The 20,161-nt window shown below is 44.6% G+C and overlaps 1 protein-coding gene across 3 annotated transcripts in view; it reads left to right on the plus strand.

Moving 5' to 3' along the window:
- The window catches only part of LOC145343186 (uncharacterized), a 143,144-nt gene that overhangs the window by 10,990 nt on the left and 111,993 nt on the right, over positions 1 to 20,161 (plus strand). For all 3 annotated transcript variants that reach the window (XR_013886690.1, XM_080189200.1, XM_080189201.1), the window contains 2 exons: positions 1,816 to 1,917; positions 14,262 to 14,431. Coding sequence is in view for 2 of the 3 variants with exons in the window: in XM_080189200.1 (XP_080045326.1) it covers positions 1,818 to 1,917; positions 14,262 to 14,431 (270 nt within the window). In the remaining variant the exon portion in view is untranslated. The remainder of the gene's footprint in view (positions 1 to 1,815; positions 1,918 to 14,261; positions 14,432 to 20,161) is intronic.

Here is a 20,161-nt window from a genome sequence, read left to right on the forward strand (position 1 = left end):
TATATTTGTGAAATATATTTGGTTTCAGTGCCTTTATAGAACATAGAACAGTACAGGCCCTTCTCTTCTGTTCTAAAGAGAAAAGCCCCAGCTCCCTCAACCTTTCTTCATAAGACCTACCCTCCAAACCAGGCAGCATCCTGGTAAATCTCCTCTGCGCTCTCTCCAATGCTCCCACATCCTTCTTATAGTGAGGCCTTTATGTCTGACTAACTGTTTAGTGCAAGTTCACCTCATATGACTACCATTGCAAAGTAACTCTGCAATAAGCCTAGGGCAGAGTAACAGCTAGAACTTGCATTCGTAAGTGCTTTTCTAGAGAAAATGTCAGCATGGTTAAGCAATGTTCCAGTTATGTAGCCCTGTGACACGGAGAGACTTTTTGTGTTCCATTTCCACCCATGATCAGAATGATTTGTACCTGTCCTTAGCCCTTTGAGTGTGCATCACTATTAGATAATTCATCAGCAAGCTTTTATGAGTCATTTATTCTCAGAGACTTATCCCAGATTTAAAACACACTGTCTCACCATCATTCCCACAGGGGCACACCCGTGCATTGAGACTGGTTACAGGTAAAGATTGTAATCTTCACAAATCATGGTGAACTCAGTCGCTGATTCACAATCTCTGGTGGGACAAGCCTGGCTTCTGAAGGAAGTTGATGCTTTAAAGTTGAAATGAGGATTTTGTAGAACGGAGGATTCTTAGCAGGCTGTGGAGTTTCTTGTTGTCAGATTTCCAGGAGGTTGGTTCTCAGGTGAACGCCAAGTGGGAAAAGGTTTGTGGAAGTCCATTTCCCCTTGGCAAATCCCGCTTACAAAGTATTTCTGTTAGTTACCTTGGCTGCCTAAATATGTGCAGTTAGTTTGGCTTCTGGTTGAACTGCCTGCAGTCTGTGCTGATTTTTTAAAATGGCTGCCTTATCATGTGACCTTCCATCAGCCCAAGTTCTTTTCCAAATAATTGTGATGTCATATTGATTCTGACATCCTCTTTATGATTTAACACCTTGAAAGTTTGCGACAGTTACTGTCCTTGTTTTTAAATGCCTCATTCAGTTTGATTTTGGATTGGTTGCAGAAAGGGCAGTGATCTAGATCTTTCTGGAATGTTCTTTCTATTTACCTCTTGAGGCAGGAGAGTGGTTTTAACCAATAGAAATCAAGTGATTCTTAGGCGGCCATATTTTATTCTTTTGTGTGCAGTTTTAAAATACATGAATTAGTTTGATTTGATTTATTTTTGTCACATGTATTAACATACAGTGAAAAGTATTGTCTTTTGCGTGCTATACAGACAAAACATACCATTCATAGAGAAGGAAACAAGAGAGTGCAGAATGTAGTGTTACTGTCATAGCTAGGGTGTAGCGAAAGATCAATTTAATGCAAAGTAAGTCCATTCAGAAGTCTGAAGCTATTCTTGAGTCGGTTAGTTCACGACCTCAGACTTTTGTATCTTTTTCCCGAAGGAAGAAAGTGGAAGAGAGAATGTCCAGGTGTGTGGGGTCCTTAATTATGCTGGCTGCTCTGCTGAGATAAAAAAATAATTTGGAGTTGAGAATAGGAGATGCTGGAGCTAGGCATGACACCTATCTCTGCAACTGTGCTTGGAAACTTGCACATCAATAGTGCAGCATTGCTAAATTTACCTCGTGTTTTTAAATCAAGCAAAAATGCAGTTTGAAAGATAATCTTAAATCAAAAGATTTGCAATCTTGTGCTTGCTTTGTGTTTGTTTGAGTTTTCTCGTACTTTGAGCATATGCTACCATTCTGTTGTTCTGATTATTGATGTTTGTTCCCGTGTTTAGAGATGGAGACTACTTCGCTCAAGGAACAAAGCAGTGACCCAAAAGAAGATTGCACTGCTTCAGGAAATTTCATGGTCCGAGTGAATGGAGTTTCATGTGACGGTAATGACGTTATCTTTTAGAGAAATAAAGTCTCTTTTAGAGAACTAAAGGAGACCAGGTCAAAGTTAAGGCAACTTCTGTAATTTTTGTTTGATAGTTTGAATACGACCAGGTACTCCTTTTTGTAATTTCCAGATTTAGGTGAAAATGTAAGCAAACCATAAAACAATTCCACAAATCTATAAATTAATTCCAAAAAATTCCCACAAAGTGTGCTATTGGAATTCAGTAAGCATGATTGGGCAGCATGGTGGCACAGTGGTTAGCTCTGCTGCCTCACAGCGCCAGGGATATGGGTTTGATTTCTGGCTTGGGTCATTGCCTGTGTGGAGTTTGCACATTCTCCCTGTATTTGCATGGGTTTCCTCTGGGTGCTCCAGTTTTCTCCCACAGGTCAAAGATGTGCGGGTTAGGTGGATTGGTCATGCTAAATTGCCCCTTAGTATCAGGAATACTCCTAGAGTGAATGCTTGATGTTATGGGGATAGGGTCTGGGTGGGATTGTGATCAGTGCAGACTTGATGCGCAGATTGGCCTCCTGCACTGTAGAATTCTATGATCTATGCATACCCTTCTCTCTTTCTCCAACTATCAGATTTTTAATATTTGTCTACGTTTGTTTAATTCTTCCTGTCTCCTCTTGTTCTCTGTTATGCCTAATTCCTAGGCCAGGATTTTCCGATCCCACCTGTGGCGGGAATCACCACGAGTGAGACATAAAATTTGAAGGACAAGCCCAAGGTCCATTAATTGCTGGGAGGAATTGTTGATGGGATGGCCCTAGTCTGAACTGGACTAGGCATTGTGGATGGGATGTGCTCAAGTCTGTACAGTTTACTTTTGGCAGTTTCATGATATAACTATTTCATGCACTCAGCTTGTGTGAAGATGGGAAGTTATTGCAGCTGACAGGCAATTGCTAATCCCTAGCTCTGCTCTAACGATGAATAAATTTAAATGGCAGTTTGAGACTGTGATTAGAACCAGTGCCAGTAAATATGTGGGGTCATGGGGATTGGGCTGGGTGTGATTTGTATCGGTGCAGGCTCGATGGGCCAAATGGCCTCCTTCTGCACTGTATTGATTCTGTGATTCTAAAACAGAAATTTAATATTCTGTTTGCTGAAAAATGGATATGAATGAGAAGAAATATGAAAATGAATGGACAGTGATAAATTTGAGCTTGTTTTATATTCAATCTGATTTGATAACAATTTATTATTGATGTACTATATTCAATATCAAAAACATCCCAAGAAATCAAGGGGGGTAAGAAATAGAAGTAATGGTGTTGTGCGCATTTGGATAGGTGACCAAAGTTGGATAAATGGATTTCAGGAAGGTTTATGAAGGTGCAGTAAGAAGGGAAATGGTGCGAAAATTTAGGGGGTAAGGCATTTCAGAGATTGCAGCTGAGAAAACTGAAGGCTCTGCCAGTGAGGCAGAAGGCCAGAGAACTGAGGAGTATGGAAGGGGATCTTAGACTCAACGAGGTTGCAGAGGTATAATGAGTTAAGGATGCATAGCGATTTGAGGATGAGGATTTTAAATTTGGTGCATTTGGCAACAAATCCAGTAGGCCAATAAGAATGGAAGCGAAGGGTAAAGGAGATCCAGTGCATGACAACTTGAGGTTTGAAAAGATAGGAGCGTATAGAAAGTGAAGGCTGGCAAGAGGGATGATGGAAAAATTCAATTTTTAGCTATGACAGAAGCATGAATGAAGCATTATATAGCAGTGGGTGTGACAGTGGATTGGAGACGGGCAATGTTAGAGTTTTCTCTACATTGTAAACCCAAGAGTTTGTATGGTCTGATTCAGTTTGATCAACTGAATCAATTTCTCTACCTGGAAATTGACCCCACGGTTTTCAGTTTATGGTCAAAAATGATGACTTTACTGCTTCTGGTACTCAGTTGGGGGGGATATTTGATTCATGACTTGATATCAGACAGATTTGTGGATAATAACACTGTGAGGACGGGAGTGGCACTATGGCACAGTGGTTAGCACTGCTGCCTCACAGCGCCAGGGACCTGGGTTTGATTCCTGGCTTGGGTCACTGTCTGTGTGGGGTTTGTACATTCTCCCTGTGTCTTGTGCAGGTTTCCTTGGGTGCTCTGGTTTCCTCCCACAGTTCAAAGATGTGCAGGTTAGGTGGATTGGCCCTGTTACATTGCTCCTTAGTGTTAGTGGGAATAGTATGGGCTTGTATGCATGGGTGAATGCATGGGGTTATGGGGATAGGGCCTGCATGAGATTGTGGTCAGTGCAGACTCAGTGGGGCAAATGGCCTCCTTATGCAGTGTGGGGATTGTATGGATTCTGTGAGGGCATCATATAGATGTAGAAGATAGTTAGGGCCTTCAGACATGCTGAGGTCAGAAGGGCAAACAGAACCAGAGAGAAGCTATTGCTGGTGTTTATCTGTGTGTAGTAAAGCAGACATGGAGACAAGCAAAGGTATTCTGAATGAACTGGACACAGCATTGGAGATGAATGTATCAACTCGGCATCAAGTACTGCACTGGAGGTTTAACACTTTGTAGTTACATTACCAAGGCAACAATTTGTGATTTTGGCCAGGGGTCCTCTTAGTGCTGTGAAGAGGCAATAAATAAGGATGAAGGGATTCTTAGAGGTGGTTTAAGGAGAACTGAGCACAGAGCTAGGAGACATTGATATGTGTTGGAGTCTTGTAGGGAAAAAACAAGTTTAAATTTGGGATTGTGTGCAGTGGATGGATGTAAACAGACTGATAGGGCAGAGGTTTCCTTACAGGGTTGGGAACCTGACATCTAGCACCGTTTTTGGATCCCAACAACACGCTAGATCGACAGATGACTATCAGAATGATTCTCAATGAGATAGCCAATTAGTTACTCAATGACACGTTTGCTGACCAAATAGGAACATAGAGGAGGGGGGAGCTTGATGAGGCAGAGTCCGTTTCTAGGACTACCCGCAGCCACCATTTACAGGAGCAAAGTAATATCAGGATGTTGACTTTAAGACGAGAGCAGCGAGCCAGCACCAGGGCGGATTACCAAGCAATGGTGGCCCCACAGTTCTCAGCTGTCTCCCTCAAAGCTCTCCTCAAGATGGTGACGGATCAGTAGAATGTATTCTTCTCAGAGAGCTGCAGGAAGAGGCTAATCAATCAGGTGACGTGGGCATGGCTGGCGGCCCTGAGGTGAGCAGCCACAGTATTGTTATCAGGATGTGGGTACAGTGCCAATGTGTTTCAGTGACCTGAAGACTGGCAAGGTGAATTCAGCAGCACAGCTACATGATATGGCCGACCTGTACCTCATAATTTGACGCTGCCGTCCCAGATTCAGCTACTTGGAATTGATGAGAAGCAGCTGCGTCCAAAGCATATAAGGCCATTGGTCCTGAGACGCACAGAGGTGTTGCACAAAGGGCAGAGAGGGAAGGAGGACAATACTGTGCGCGCAGGGTATACCAACAGGGCATGGGTTTCCTGAATCTTGAGTGTTAGACCGGGATTTTCCAGCCACGCTCACCCCAAGGCTGGAAAACCTCACCTGAAGTCTACGGACCTTTGCATGGTCTGTGTCCCACCTGCTATGATTCCCATGGTGGACGGGAAGGGAAGATTCTGCCCTCAGTGTCAAGGGAGATGGTGGCAGAGTTGTGTGGCTCTTGAGGATAAAATGTTCCGCTGTGGCATCTCCACCCACTTAAACTCTCTACCAAACTCCAAAATAAACACAACTGTTAAGAAATAGCCTGGTGGCTCCATCCAATTTGACCTAGATGTGACCCTAACCCAGCAACTGACTTAGTTGCCAGGATAACTGGTCCAATTTGGGTTGCAAGGGTAGATGTGGGTGAGCTTTGTCTATGTCCTGAGAATTTTTGGTTTCCATGGCTTTACTGGAAGAGGTCTGTCTTGCTTTTGAGACTTTCTGTTCTGGCCCCCTCACAGTGACCAGCTTCTACATCTTTTGGATTTCTTTATCTTTTACCAAGTTTTGTTAAATCTTTCCCAGCTGTCACTTTGAATCTGGTGTTTATTTTTAATGTCCTTCAGATTTGTTTTGCGATTGGGTCATCCTGATTTCTCCATTTGAGTCACTGTTGCCACACAGCTGTCAATCTGTCCACTTTGACAATCTTTCTCTGGTACTTCAATCCTGTCCTAAAAGGGAAAAAGTCTTGTTTGATGATAGCGGAAATCTCTGAGGTGAACTTCCATTTAAGCTTATTTTCTACTTGGCAGGCGATGGCTACAGTTTTGTGATTGTATTTCCCTCCCATGGAGATCTGTCATTTTAGGTCCTCACTCACATTTGAAGATGTAATTCCTGAGGGCAGTTTGCATACAGGCTAAATACAGTTGAGTATTGTGCCAGTGCAACTCTTCACAACCTGTCTGAATACTTTGAATAGTATACAGGCTGATTCAACATGTGTGTTAGTGCCTGAACGCAGTCCAGGATGTTTGGCTCTTTACCATCTGTTGTGCAGAAGAGAATGATGCTACTTTCTGCTACAAAGGGTCAAGGCTAAGCTTTAGTTTCATTGTATCGGATTAAATTTGTTCTTGTGAGAAGAGAGGGCAGGGATGGATGGTGAGGTCCTAGAATTCATTATTGGTGTAGAGTAGTGGGCAGTTTTGTCTGAGGCCCCAGCTGTGAGTCAGAATAGGTTGCCCAAGTCCAGGGCACGCTTTTACGAAGGAAAGATTGCAAGTTGGACCCATTGATCATTTTTTTTTAAAGTTTATTTATTAGTCACAAGTAAGGCTTACATTCACACTGCACTGAAGTTACTGTGAAATTCCCCTAGTCGCCACAGTCCAGCACCTGTTCGGGTCAATGCACCTAACCAGCACGTCCTTTGGACTGTGGGAGAAAACCAGAGCGCTCGGAGGAAACCCACGCAGACATGGAGAGAACATGCAAACTCCACACAGACAGTATCCCGAGCCGGGAATCGAAGCTGGGGTCCCTGGCGCTGTGAAGCAGCAGTGCTAACCACTGTGTTACTGTGTCACCAATATCATGGATCATGATCATGTCATGATCATAGCAGTGTGCAGTCCTGTGCTATTCAGCATTTGTGTACTTTATTGGAATTGTTGGTGAAATTTGGAACATTGGTGTCTGCTTGTCTCTTGACTGACCTCTGTTCCTGTCAGTGACATCTCAAACCTTTCATTTTGATTGTGCTTTTGAGGAGTTCTGTCTTTTTGACCTCATTAAAGAAGGTTTTGTTTTGCAGATTACTGTACAGATCCACATAGTTACATCCCTTCTGATTTTACATAAGAACATAAGAACATAAGAAATAGGAGCAGGAGTAGGCCATCTAGCCCTTCGAGCCTGCCCCGCCATTCAATAAGATCATGGCTGATCTGTTGTGGCTCAGTTCCACTTTCCCGCCCTCTCCCCATAACCCTTAATCCCCTCTCTTATCAAGAACCCATCAACCCGCTTCTTAAAAATATTTAGCGAGGCAGCCTCCACCACTTCAACGGGCAGAGAATTCCAGAGATTCACCACCCTTTGAGTGAAGAAGTTCCTCCTCAACTCCGTTCTAAACCGCCTCCCCTTTATCTTGAGGCTGTGCCCCCTAGTCCTACTGTCTTTTTTGAGCGGGAAGAGTCTCTCCACCTCTATCCTATCCATCCCATTCATCATCTTATACGTCTCAATGAGATCTCCCCTCATTCTTCTAAACTCTAACGAGTACAAGCCTAGTTTATTCAGCCTCTCCTCATAGCTCAATCCCCTCAACTCCGGTATCAGCCTAGTAAACCTCCTCTGCACTCCCTCCAGGGCCAAAATATCCTTGCGCAGGTGCGGCGCCCAAAACTGCACACAGTACTCCAGCTGCGGCCTCACCAATGCCCTATACAGCTGCAGCAAGACCTCCCTACTTTTATATTCAATTCCCCTCGCTATGAAGGCCAGCATCCCATTCGCCTTCCTGACCACCTGCTGCACCTGCAAGCTGGGTTTTTGCGACTCATGCACAAGGACCCCGAGGTCCCTCTGCACCGTCGCCTGCTGCAGTTTTTCGCCACGTAAGTAATAGTCCTTCCTACCATTCTTCCTACCAAAGTGGACCACCTCACACTTGCCAACATTAAATTCCATTTGCCATTTCCTGGCCCATTCGCCCAGCCTATCTAGATCCTTCTGCAGACTCTCCACACCCTCCGCACAATTTGCCTTTCCCCCAATCTTGGTGTCATCAGCAAATTTCGACACCCTGCACTCGGTTCCCTCCTCCAGATCATCTATATAAATGGTAAAAAGCTGAGGCCCCAGCACCGACCCCTGGGGCACCCCACTAGTCACCAACCGCCAATCCGAATAGCACCCATTGACCCCCACTCTCTGCCTCCTATTTGACAACCAATCCTCTATCCACGCTAACACCCTACCCCCAACTCCATGTCCCCTGACCTTCTGCAATAACCTCTTGTGAGGTACCTTGTCAAACGCCTTCTGAAAATCCAGAAAGACCACATCCACCGGCTCTCCTCTATCCACTGCCCTAGACACATCCTCATAGAACTCCAGTAAATTTGTCAGACACGACTTCCCTTTAATGAAACCGTGTTGCGTCCGCCCTATCAAGCAATTCCCTTCAAGATGCCTCGCAATTTCCTGCTTAATGACGGATTCTAACATTTTACCTACCACAGACGTTAAACTAACCGGCCTATAATTCCCCGCCTTTTGCCTGGCACCCTTCTTAAACAACGGCGTAACATTAGCCGTTTTCCAATCTTCCGGCACTTCCCCGGAATCCAGCGACGTCTGGAAAATAACCACCAAGGCATCCACTATCACCTCCGCCATTTCTTTCAGAACCCTCGGATGCATTCCATCCGGTCCTGGGGACTTGTCCACAATCAGCCCCTCCAGTCTGTCGAGCACCACCTCTCTAGTAACAGTAATGTCATTAAGACCCTCCATTCCTACCACCTTTCCATCGCTAACACCCGGCAAATTATTCACGTCCTCCTCCGTGAAGACAGAAACAAAAAAGTTATTCAAGACCTTAGCCATATCCCCATCCCCTACCACTAGCTCCCCTTTCTCATCCTCTAAAGGACCAACGTTCACCCTAGCCAGCCTCTTCCTTTTTATATATTTATAAAAACTCTTGCTATCCTTTTTTATATTAAGTGCTAGCCCAGCCTCATAGCTTCTCCTACCCTCCTTTATCAACTTCTTTGTCAATCTTTGTTGACATTTAAACCTTTCCCAATCCTCTTCTCGCCCACTACTCTTAGCTACTCTAAATTCCTCCGCTTTTAATTTAACACTTTCCTTCACCTCCTTCGTTATCCACGGCTTATTACCTCTCTTCCTACTGTCCTTTTTAACCATCGGAATAAATTTCTGCTGAGCACCAAGAAAGATCTCCTTAAAGATCCTCCACTGCTCCTCAGCAGACCTACCTTCCAACGCACTCCCCCAGTCCACATTCGCCAATTCTTCTTTCATCCTACCATACTCCCCTCTATTCAAACAAAGGACGCGTGTCCGGGAACCCACTTTCTCCTCCTCCATCTGCACCAGAAACTCCACCATACAATGATCACTCTCTCCAAGAGGATCCTTCACCGCAAGGTCCCTAATTCTACCCGCCTCATTACATAGCACCAGATCCAAGATAGCTCGCTCCCTCGTCGGCTCCAACACACACTGTTCAAGGAAATTATCCCGGCAGCATTCCAGGAACTCCTCCTCGAGCCCACCTCGTCCAACATGGGTCGACCAATCAATATGCAGATTGAAATCTCCCATAACTACTGCCGTCCCATTCCTGCACGCCGCACTTATTTGCGTGTTAACAGCCCGCCCCACCTCCAGATCATTATTCGGGGGCCTATAGACGACACCCACCAGCGTCTTCCTCCCTTTGCTGTTCCTAATCTCCACCCACAACGATTCCACTTTCTGCTCTTTGGCTCCGATATCATCCCTTGCTACCACCTTGATACTATCCTTAATCAGCAGAGCTACGCCACCCCCTCTTTCCTCCTGCCTATCCTTCCTAAACACTTGATAGCCCTGTACATTCATCTCCCAGTCCCTGTCACCTTGCAGCCACGTCTCTGTAATGGCCACCAGATCGTATCCATTTGTGTCGATCTGCGCCACCAGCTCATCCACTTTATTCCGAATGCTTCGTGCATTCAGATAAAGTGCTTTCATCCCAGCCTTCACCTGGACCCTATTTGCCGTAACGCCACCAATTGGGACATCCTCGGCCTCTTCCCTTACCTGTACCCTATCCTTAACTTTAGACCTCGTAGCGTCACCTACCCTCGCACCCTCCCCCCCCTAATTAGTTTAAAGCCCTGTCTACAGTCCTCTTTACTCGATTCGCCAACACTCTGGTCCCAGCACGATTCAGACCAACCCCATCCCGCCCGAACAAGTCCCACCTACCCCAATACTGGTGCCAATGCCCCATAAATTCGAACCCATTCCTCCCACACCAATCCCTGAGCCACCCATTCACTTCCTTTATCCTGTCAATCCTACGCCCGTCTGCACTCAGTTCAGGCAGTAGCCCAGAGACGACCACCTTGTCGGTTCTACTTTTTAATTCCATTCCCAGCTTCTCATACTCCCTCCCCAGATCCTCAGTCCGCACTTTGCCTACGTCGCCAGCACCCACATGTACTACAACGACCGGGTTCTCACCCTCCCACTCCAGGTTCCTCTGCAGCCCAGCTGCGACATCCTGTACCCGAGCACCAGGCAGACAACACACCCTTCTGTGCACTTTGTCATTGTGACAAAGGACAGTGTCAATACTCTTCACCCCACTATCTCCAATCACTACTACGTTCCTTTTCCCCTTCTCTTTGCCTGTGTCCTGCTGCATCACTGTACCGTGTGCAGTTTGCTCACCAACCTCACCTGCCTCGTCCTCTTCCAGAGTGGAAGCAAGAACCTCAAACCTGTTATGCAGATTAAGAGGCTGAGGCCTCCGCTCCTCACCCCCCTTCCTCCTCCTCCCAGCAGTCCCCTTTTGTCCCTGACCCTTAGATTTAGCCAGTCTAGGGGCACCCTCTCTCCCCTTGATGAGCCTCAGTGTCTGTAGCTCAGAGGCCAGCTCATCCACCTTGAGCTGGAGCTCCTCCAGCAACCTGCACTTACTGCAGACATGGTCACTGGGAAGGACCCTGGAGTCCGCCAGTTCCCACATCATACAGAAACCACACATCACATGCCCCTCCATTATTCACTGTAATTTTTTATGGGGAAAAAATTTTTTTCCTTGTTTCTTGCTGTAGTAGTTTAGAAAAAAATTTTTTTTCCTTGTTTTTTTTCAAACAAACTCACCTGGCCTTTTTTCCTCCAAGCCCTTTTTGATATTAAGCCCTATTAACTCACTCTGCTTCCCCCTCACTCCGCTGCCCGCTCAGACGCTGCCCACTGTCTACACCAGGCCTCCTTTTAAACCTGGCGCTGATTTAAAGCAGGCTGGTCCACAAATGCCTTTTCACCACACCCTCATTTTTTTTTGACTGAATCAGATGAGTTTGGGTTTCTACTCCTGGCCTTCAGCTTTTATCAGGTCTATAATATATTCTGTAGGCTTTTCTGCTACATTTTGTTCAGTATTGACAGCCAACCTTAGTGCCCTATGCAATGTCTCCTTCCAGACATTTGATCACATCCCTGTATTAGAGTTTATTTTGGCATTTTTGAGACTGTCATGTCCTTGCACTGTTGCTGCCATGTTCCACTTGAGCTCAGCTCTTTCCTTCCTGACCAGCTCAGTTAAACCCTTGCCTTTTCTTTACCTTTCTGACTCTTCTCTTGTTTGTATCTGAGCCTTGTTAGAATATCTGGGCTATGCAGCATTGACTTCAGACCCTGGCATCCTTTGAATAACTTGAATCTTGGGTCTTCTGGGTGACAAATTGGAATCCTTGTGTAGAAAATCAGGCAAGTTCACTTTGGGTTGCCCCCGAATGCTTGAAACCTACACATTGGTGGTGCCATCAAGGAACCTAATCCAGTAAAGAACATATTCTATTAGGTATTAATGCATTTTTTTGGCACTCCCTCTTTATTGTCTTAAATAATTATGAAAAAAGACTCAAGTCAGAATTCTACTGCCCGCCTGACATGGGAATTGGGGAAGGCGAAGGGCAGACAATGAAAAGGTCCGTTGACTGTGGGTGGGATTTTAAGCTTTCGCGATGAGTGAGGCCGCAAAATCCCAGCCTAAAGAATCCACTCTGTGTACAGGAGATTAATACTCTCTAAAAAAGTATAGTTACTCTGATTGGCAAAAGGTGGGAACAGATGTTCACATGTGCTGGAACCACAATTTACAGCAATGATTTTGATTCTGGAACTGAAAGTACAATTTCAACATTGGCTGGTGACACCAAATTTGGGAAGTGGGATATAGTTAACACTGATGACAAATGCAACAAAACATCTGAATAAGCATGCAGAATGGGCATATAAATGACTTTCAACATAGGCAAGTACGAGGCACTGCATTTTCTAAAAAGGATGAGGAATTCACATAGGTGAATTTTAATTTAGATAATTGTTGAGACACTGCATTTTGGTGGGACTAATATGGAAAATTGTATTAATATACAGTGAAAAGTATTGTTTCTGGCACGCTATACAGACAAAGCATACTGTCATTGGGAAGGAAATGAGAGAGTGCCGAATGTAGTGTTACGGTCATAGCTACGATGTAGGAAAAGGTCTGATGGCAGCACGGAAGAAGCTCTTCTTGAGTCAGTTGGTACATGTCCTCAGACTTTTGTATCACATGGTACCAGAATGGAGGATATACACAAGGAAAGGCTGAACAGACCAGGGGTTTTCACCCTAGAAAGATACTGACTAATCCATGTACCTGATTCCAAAAGAAGGCCTGCTCCTGGCCTTGCCACTGCCTGATTGGCATATGTCTTGGCAGGCCTTCCAGAAAAGAGGCTACCCCTTTAGCCAGCAGGCAAGATCCCCAATACCTCAACAGGATCCTGCACAAAGACTCTGGACCCCAGGAAGTCTCATGGCATCAGGTCAAATAAGGGCAAGGAAACCTTCTGCTGATTATCACTACCACCCTCCCTCAGCTAAAGAATCAGTAGTCCTCCATTTGACAGAAGAACTGAGAGTAGCAATGACACACAATGCACTCTGGGTGGGGGACCTAAGTGTCCAGCACCAAGAATGGCTGGTAGCACACATATTGACTGAGTTCTCTGATCTTTCAGGCTGGCAGGTAGTGAGAGAACCAATAAGATGGAAAAACCTACTTGACCTCTCCATTATCATTCAGCCATCGATTTGTGACAGTATTGATAAGAGCGTCCGCCCACCAGGGCCACTCAGCTCCTGACCTCATTACAGCCTTCATCCAACCATGGACAAAAGGGCTGAACTCCAAACGTGCCCTTCACATCAAGCCAGTATTTGACCTTGTGTGACTTGAAGATGTTCTTGCAAAACTGGAGTCAGTGGGAATTGGGGAAGAACTCTGCATTGCTTGGAGTCAAACCTAGCACAGAAAAAGATGGTTGTGGTTGTTGGAGATTAATTATCTCAATGCCAGAACATCGCTTCAGGTGTGGGCTAACAAGTGGCAAGTAACATTCATGCCACACAAGTGCCAGGCAATGACTGTTTCCAACAAGGGAGGATCTAACTATCGCCCCTTGTCGTTCAAAGGCATTGCCATCATTGAATCCTCCGCTATCACCATCCATTCAGTTGACCAGAAACTGAACTGGACTAGCCATATAGATGCTGTGGCTACAAGAACAGGCCAGAGGTAGGACTCCTGTGGTGAGTAGCTCACCTCCAGACTTCTCAAAGGCTGTTCACTGTCTGCAAAGCACAAGTGAGGAGTGTGATGGAATACTCTCCCCTTGTCTGGCTGAATGCAACTCCAACAACACTCGGCATCATCACTAGGTCAAAATTCTGAAGCCCCTTCCTAACTCATCACATGGACTATAGTGGTTATAGAAGGTGGACCATCACCACCATGTGAGGGGAATTGTCGTTGGGCAATAAATACAGGCCTGGCCTTGCCAGCAATGTCCACACTTCACAAATCCAATGAAATAGGAGGACTCTCATATGGAGCATAAACCCAACACAGCCAAGCTTAACCAAATGGTCTGCTTCTGTGTTTTAAACTCTTAAAGTCACTGGTTACCTGTTACATTGGTACTCAGAATATATGTGGCTATGTAAAACTAGATGTTGCACATCCTCTCCTGTATATCTATTAATGTTTAACAAGTTTTCCTTTCCCAGTTCTGAATTTGTGTGTATATTTTCTAAACATCTCAAAACAGTGAAAGATGAAGACCCCCAGATGAATCTGGCTGAATATTTGCGCTCCGTTTTGCACCTGTGTGGAACAAAGACCATGTGTCACGAAGGAGGCTGTGGCTGTTGTGTTGTGGTGATTGAATATGACGACCCTATGAAACCAGAAAGAAGAGTGGCCAAGTCGATGAATTCAGTAAGCCGATGACAGTTGCGTTTGTTATTCAGTGTGCTTCCGTTCAGTGGACAATATTGCCTTTGCTTTTTAATACTTGTATTTCCGTAGTGTCTTTCTACCCGTTCAGGTGCATGGCTTTCATTGTATCTGCCCATGCAGGAGCAATTTGGCTGTGTTTAGGTATCCAATGTCTTTTAATGCCTTAAATATTAAATTACCAAATTTGAATGGCATAAATCAAAATTGTGAGGTTGTTTTAGATTGACATGTTATCGGAATAGTGTGATAGAATTTTGTTATGGGGACAAAGTAGGTATATACTAAAGCAAAAACAGAAAATGCTGGAAAATTTCAGCAGGTCTCAGCGTCTGTGGGGAGAACAGAGCCAACGTTTTGAGTCCGGATGACCCTTCAGCAAAGCAGCTCTGGCTCTATTCTCCCTTCACAGATGTTGTCAGACTTGCTGAAATTTTCCAGCATTTTCTGTTTTTGTTTCAGATTTCAGCACCCACAGTATTTTGCCTTTTTCTGAGATCTGTACATAGTCTTATACAACTAATGCAGATGATGTATTCCACTTTAGAGGAATAAGAGCAACTTCAGAAACAAAAAAAAACAGGTAGTCAGTGGATTTTTGTGGCCAGGCAGCATCAAAAACTCCATCAAGATTTTGTTCAGAACACTGGTAGTGAGGTTAAGATAGTCAGTGGTTATGTGCTCAAGAAGAGGGTAAGTAGACTTTCTGCACCTATACATTATTCTTACAGAAAACTGATGTTTACATAGTCAGTGATGAATTGTAGATGTGACTAGATTGTGACAAAACAGGGAGATTTAGGTATATTGTTTCACACTGTTTTGAAATAACTGAAGGTGAAATGGAAGCTGTTTTCTCCCTATCCAAATTCCAAAGTGAAGGTCTGAAATCAAGTTGACCTCAAGAACTGGCTTGATTGATCTGAAATTTAGCCAAAATGCAAAAGGCATTATTTTCGATATGTTTTGAATTGTATGTGGTCAAGGCACAAATAGTTACTCATAACAAAGCCAGCATGTGAGGATCTGGTCACTAGCATTCTGTACAACAATTCCTGCCTATTGTATCTTTGATCATGAATGAGTGGCAGCCCTGACCTCAGGCTTCCTTGGTCTGAGGCAGCACTGGGACATTCTCCAATTAGCTTAGTTTTGGTTGGAGCTCTGCGCTCCAGGAATGACCTAAGAGAGGTTCACATTATCCTTGTGTGTCATTGCATTTGGAAAGGCTGCCAAGGCACAAACCTGACTATTACATCCAAGAATCTTGAAAATAAATTCTGAAGAGGTATTTTCACCCCTTATGGACTAATGCTAATTTTATTGTTCTTCGGTGTCTGGCGCTATCATTTTGATTATTTGTATTGATTGGCCTGTAAATAAATTTGACCAGTGATTTTGCCCTCTAAGTATTGGCTGAAGATAGTATAATAATTTCCCCTTTTCAGGAAGACCAGGAAAATGTGATAGATACTGACTTTGTTAGCTGGAAATAACATGTCAGTTTAGTGGATAATTATTAAAGTCAGGTATGCTAACTCAAACACACACACAAGAAAGCCAATGAAACAGACATTAAATTTGACTTCCTCTGGATTCTCTATTGGATTTAGTAGTGATGTACTCTATTTTGTTACCTCTAGCTTTGGACTCCACGCAAAGGTCAAAATCCATGTTTACCCTATCAAACTTTCTTTTATTACCTTCAAGCTCTCTTTCTGGGTAGCACAGTGGTTAGTACTGCTGCCTCACAGCTCCAGGGACCTGGGTTTGATTGCCGGCTCGGGTCACTACCTGTGCAGAGTCTGCACGTTCTCCCCATGTCTGCATGGGTTTCCTCCAGGTGCTCCGGTTTTCTCCCACAGTTGCTCCGGTTTCCTCCCACAGTCTGAAAGACGTGCTGGTTAGGTGCAATGGCCATGCTAAATTCTCCCTCGCTGTTTAAAAAAGGTAGCAGACAAAAGGCAGGGAACTACAGGCCAGTTAGCTTAACGTCTGTGGCTGGAAAAATGCTAGAATCCATCATCAAAGAAGAAATAGCAGGACACCTAGAAAAGAACAGTTCAATCAAACAGATGTATCATGGATATGTGAAGGGGAAGTCGTGTTTAACGAATTTACTGGATTTTTATGAAGATGTGACTAGTGCGGTAGACAGAGGGGAACCGGCGGCTGTGGTGTTTTTAGATTTCCAGAAGATGTTCGATAAGATGCCTCACAGAAGGTTGCTGCAGAAGGTTAGGGTACACGGAATTCGGGGTAAAGTGTTAGCCTGGATTGAGGATTGGCTATCTAACAAGAAGCAGAGAGTTGGAATCAGTGGGTGCTTTTCTGGTTGGCAGTTGGTGACTAGTGGCGTGCCACAGGGTTTGGTGCTGGGGCCTCAACTGTTTACCATTTACATAGATGATCTGGAGGAGAGGGCTGAGTGTAGGGTAACAAAATTTGCTGATGACACGAAGATGAGTGGAAAAGCGAATTGCGTGGAGGGTGCGGAAAGTCTGCAGAGAGATCTGGATAGGCTAAGTGAGTGGGCGAGGACCTGGCAGATGGAGTATAACGTTAGCAAATGTGAGGTTATCCACTTTGGTAGAAGTAATAGTAGGAAGTATTTAAAGGGTGAAAAGTTGCAGCATGCTACTATGCAGAGGGACCTGGGGGTCCTTGTGCAAGAATCACAAAAACCCAGTCTGCAGGTGCAGCAGGTGGTCAAGAAGGCGAATGGAATGTTGGCCTTTATCGCGAGAGGGATAGAATATGAAAGCAGGGAGTCTTGCTGCAACTGTACAGGGCACTGGTGAGGCCGCAACTGGAGTACTGTGTGCAGTTTTGGTCCCCTTATTTGCATAAGGATATATTGGCCTTGGAGGGAGTGCAGAGAAGGTTCACCAGGCTGATACCAGAGATGAGGGGGGTAGCTTCTGAGGAGAGATTTAATAGACTGGGCCTGTACTCGTTGGAGCTTAGAAGGCTGAAGGGGGATCTTATAGAGACTTACAAGATAATGAAGGGGCTAGATAGGATAGAGGTAGAGAGATTCTTCCTGCTTAGAAAGGAAACCAGAACTTGAGGGCACAGCCTCAAAATAAGGGGGAGGGGGCAGTTTAGAATGGAGTTGAGGAGGAATTTCTTCACTCAAAGGGTGGTGAATTTCTGGAATTCTCTGCCCGTTGAAGTGGTGGAGGCTACCTCATTGAATATATTTAAGTCACGTGTTGATAGATTTCTGATAGACAAGGGAATTAAGGGTTATGGGGAGCAGGCGAGAAAGTGGAACTGATCCACTTCAGATCAGCCATGATCTTATTGAATGGCAGGGCAGGCTCCAAGGGCTAGATGGCCTATTCCTGCTCCTGTTTCTTATGTACTGGAGAGGCGCTGGAGTGTGGCGACTGGGGGATTTTCACAGTAACTTCATTGCAGTGTTAATGTAAGCCTGCTTGTGACACTAATAAATAAACTTTAAACTTAAACTTTAAAAACTCTTATGGATTACCCCTCAACTTGATCATAGACCATTGTTAGATATGGCACACGATAAAATATTGAACAATGATAGCACAAAGCATCTTGTCAGTCATGGCTGACCAATTTGATGATGCCATTTGCTCACATTATTAACTCTCTCAGTCATACAAACATACAAAATATTAGGCCATATGGTGTCTCGAGCCTGCTCCACTGTTGAATAAGATCATGGCCGATCTGTTTGTGTTGAGGTCCACATTCCCCATCTACCCCAGATAACCCTTGATTCCCTTACAAACCAAGAATCTAATTGGCATAAAAATATTCAGTGACCCCCGCTTCCAGCATCTTCTGAGGCACAGTATGCCAAAGTCGCACAAGCCTCTGAGAGAAAAAAATTCTCCTCTGTCCTGTAAGGGCAATCCCTAACTTTTACACCGTTCCCCCTAGTTTTGGACGCAAAAACAAGAGGAAACATCCTATCAGCATCGACCTTGTCAATAGCATTCAGAATTTTTTATACTTTAGTCAAGTCACCCCTCATTCTTTTAAGCTTCCATGGAAACAAGCCCAGCCTGCCCAACCTTTCCTCATAAAACAACCCTATTCCTTCCAGGTATCAATCTAGTTATCCTCCTCTGAATTGCCTCCAATGTATTTGCATTGTTCCTTAATTAGGGAGACCAAAACTGCAGTATTTGAGGGGCATTTTCATCGATGTCAAAAAACAAAGAGAATTATAGCACAGGAACAGGCCCCTCAGCCCTCCAAGCCTGCACCGACCATGCTACCTGACTTAACTAAAACCCCTACCCATCTGAGAACCATACCCCTTTACTCCCATCTTATTCATGTACTTGTCAAGATGCCCCTTAAAAGTCACTATCATATCTGCTTCCATTACCTCCTCCGGCAACGTGTCCCAGGCACCCACCACCACCACCACCACCACCACCACCTCCTAGTAATTGACTCTTCCACCCTGGGAAAAAGCTTCTGACTATCCACTCTGTCCGTGCCCCTCATAATCTTGTAGACTTCCATCAGGTCACCCCTCAACCTCTGTTGGTCAGTGAGAACAAACCAAGTTTCTCCAACCTCTCCTTATAGCTGATGCCCTCCATACCAGGCAACATCCTGGTAAATCTTTTCTGTACCCTCTCTGAAGCCTCCACATCCTTCTGGTAGTGTGGTGACCAGAATTGAACACTATATTCCAAGTGTGGCCTAACTAAGCTTCTATAAAGCTGCAACATGATTTGCCAATTTTTAAACTCAGTGCCCTGGCCGATAAAGGCAAGCATGACGTATGCCTTCTTGACTACCTTCTCCATTTGCATTGCCACTTTCAGTGACCTGTGTACCTGTGCACCCATTTCCCTTCGCCTATCAATACTCTCTAGGGTTCTGCCATTTACTGTATATTTCCTATTTGTATTAGACCTTCCAAAATGCATTACCTCACATTTGTCCAGATTAAACTCCATTTGCCAACTCTCTGCCCAATCTCCAACTGATCTATATTCTCTGATGGTCCTCATCACTATCTGCAAATCCACCAATCTTTGTGTCGTCTGCAAACTTACTAATCAATCCAGTTACATTTTCCTCCAAATCATTTATATATGTATATTACAAACAGGTCCCAGCACTGATCCCTGAGGAATGCCACTTGTCACAGCCTGTATGTCCTGTATAACTGAAACATAATATCCTCACTTTTATAATTAAAAAGAAAAATTGCTGAATAAGGCATCAGAAAGGAGAAACACAAAATAGACTAAGATGGATTTGAAGTGTGTGTGCACACATAGAGCTGCAGATGCAAGTTGCCACATGGGATTATGATATGGTAAGAAGTCTCACAACACCAGGTTAAAGTCCAATATGTTTATTTGATAGTAAACGCCGCAAGCTTTCGGAACACTGTCCTTTGTCAGGTGAGTGGAAAGGAACAGCGTTCTGAAAACTTGTGGCGTTTACTTTCAAATAAACCTGTTGGACTTTAACCTAGTGTTGTGAGACTTCTTACTGTGTTTACCCCAGTCCAACGCTGACATCTCCACATCATTATGATATAGTGGCTGTGATAGGGATCTACCCAGCAGAAGAGGTATGACAACTTAATATTCCTGCCTCCAATATAGTCAGGAAAAATAGGGAAGATAGAAGAGGACTAGGCATGTGGGTGACAGTATTGACCAAAGGTCTGGTTACGGCCCTGGAAAGACATGCTGTGCTTGG

The sequence above is a fragment of the Carcharhinus amblyrhynchos genome, chromosome 5 (genome assembly GCF_965287045.1).
Source record: "Carcharhinus amblyrhynchos chromosome 5, sCarAmb.v2.hapA, whole genome shotgun sequence".
In the NCBI taxonomy this organism is placed as follows: Eukaryota; Metazoa; Chordata; class Chondrichthyes; order Carcharhiniformes; family Carcharhinidae; genus Carcharhinus; species Carcharhinus amblyrhynchos.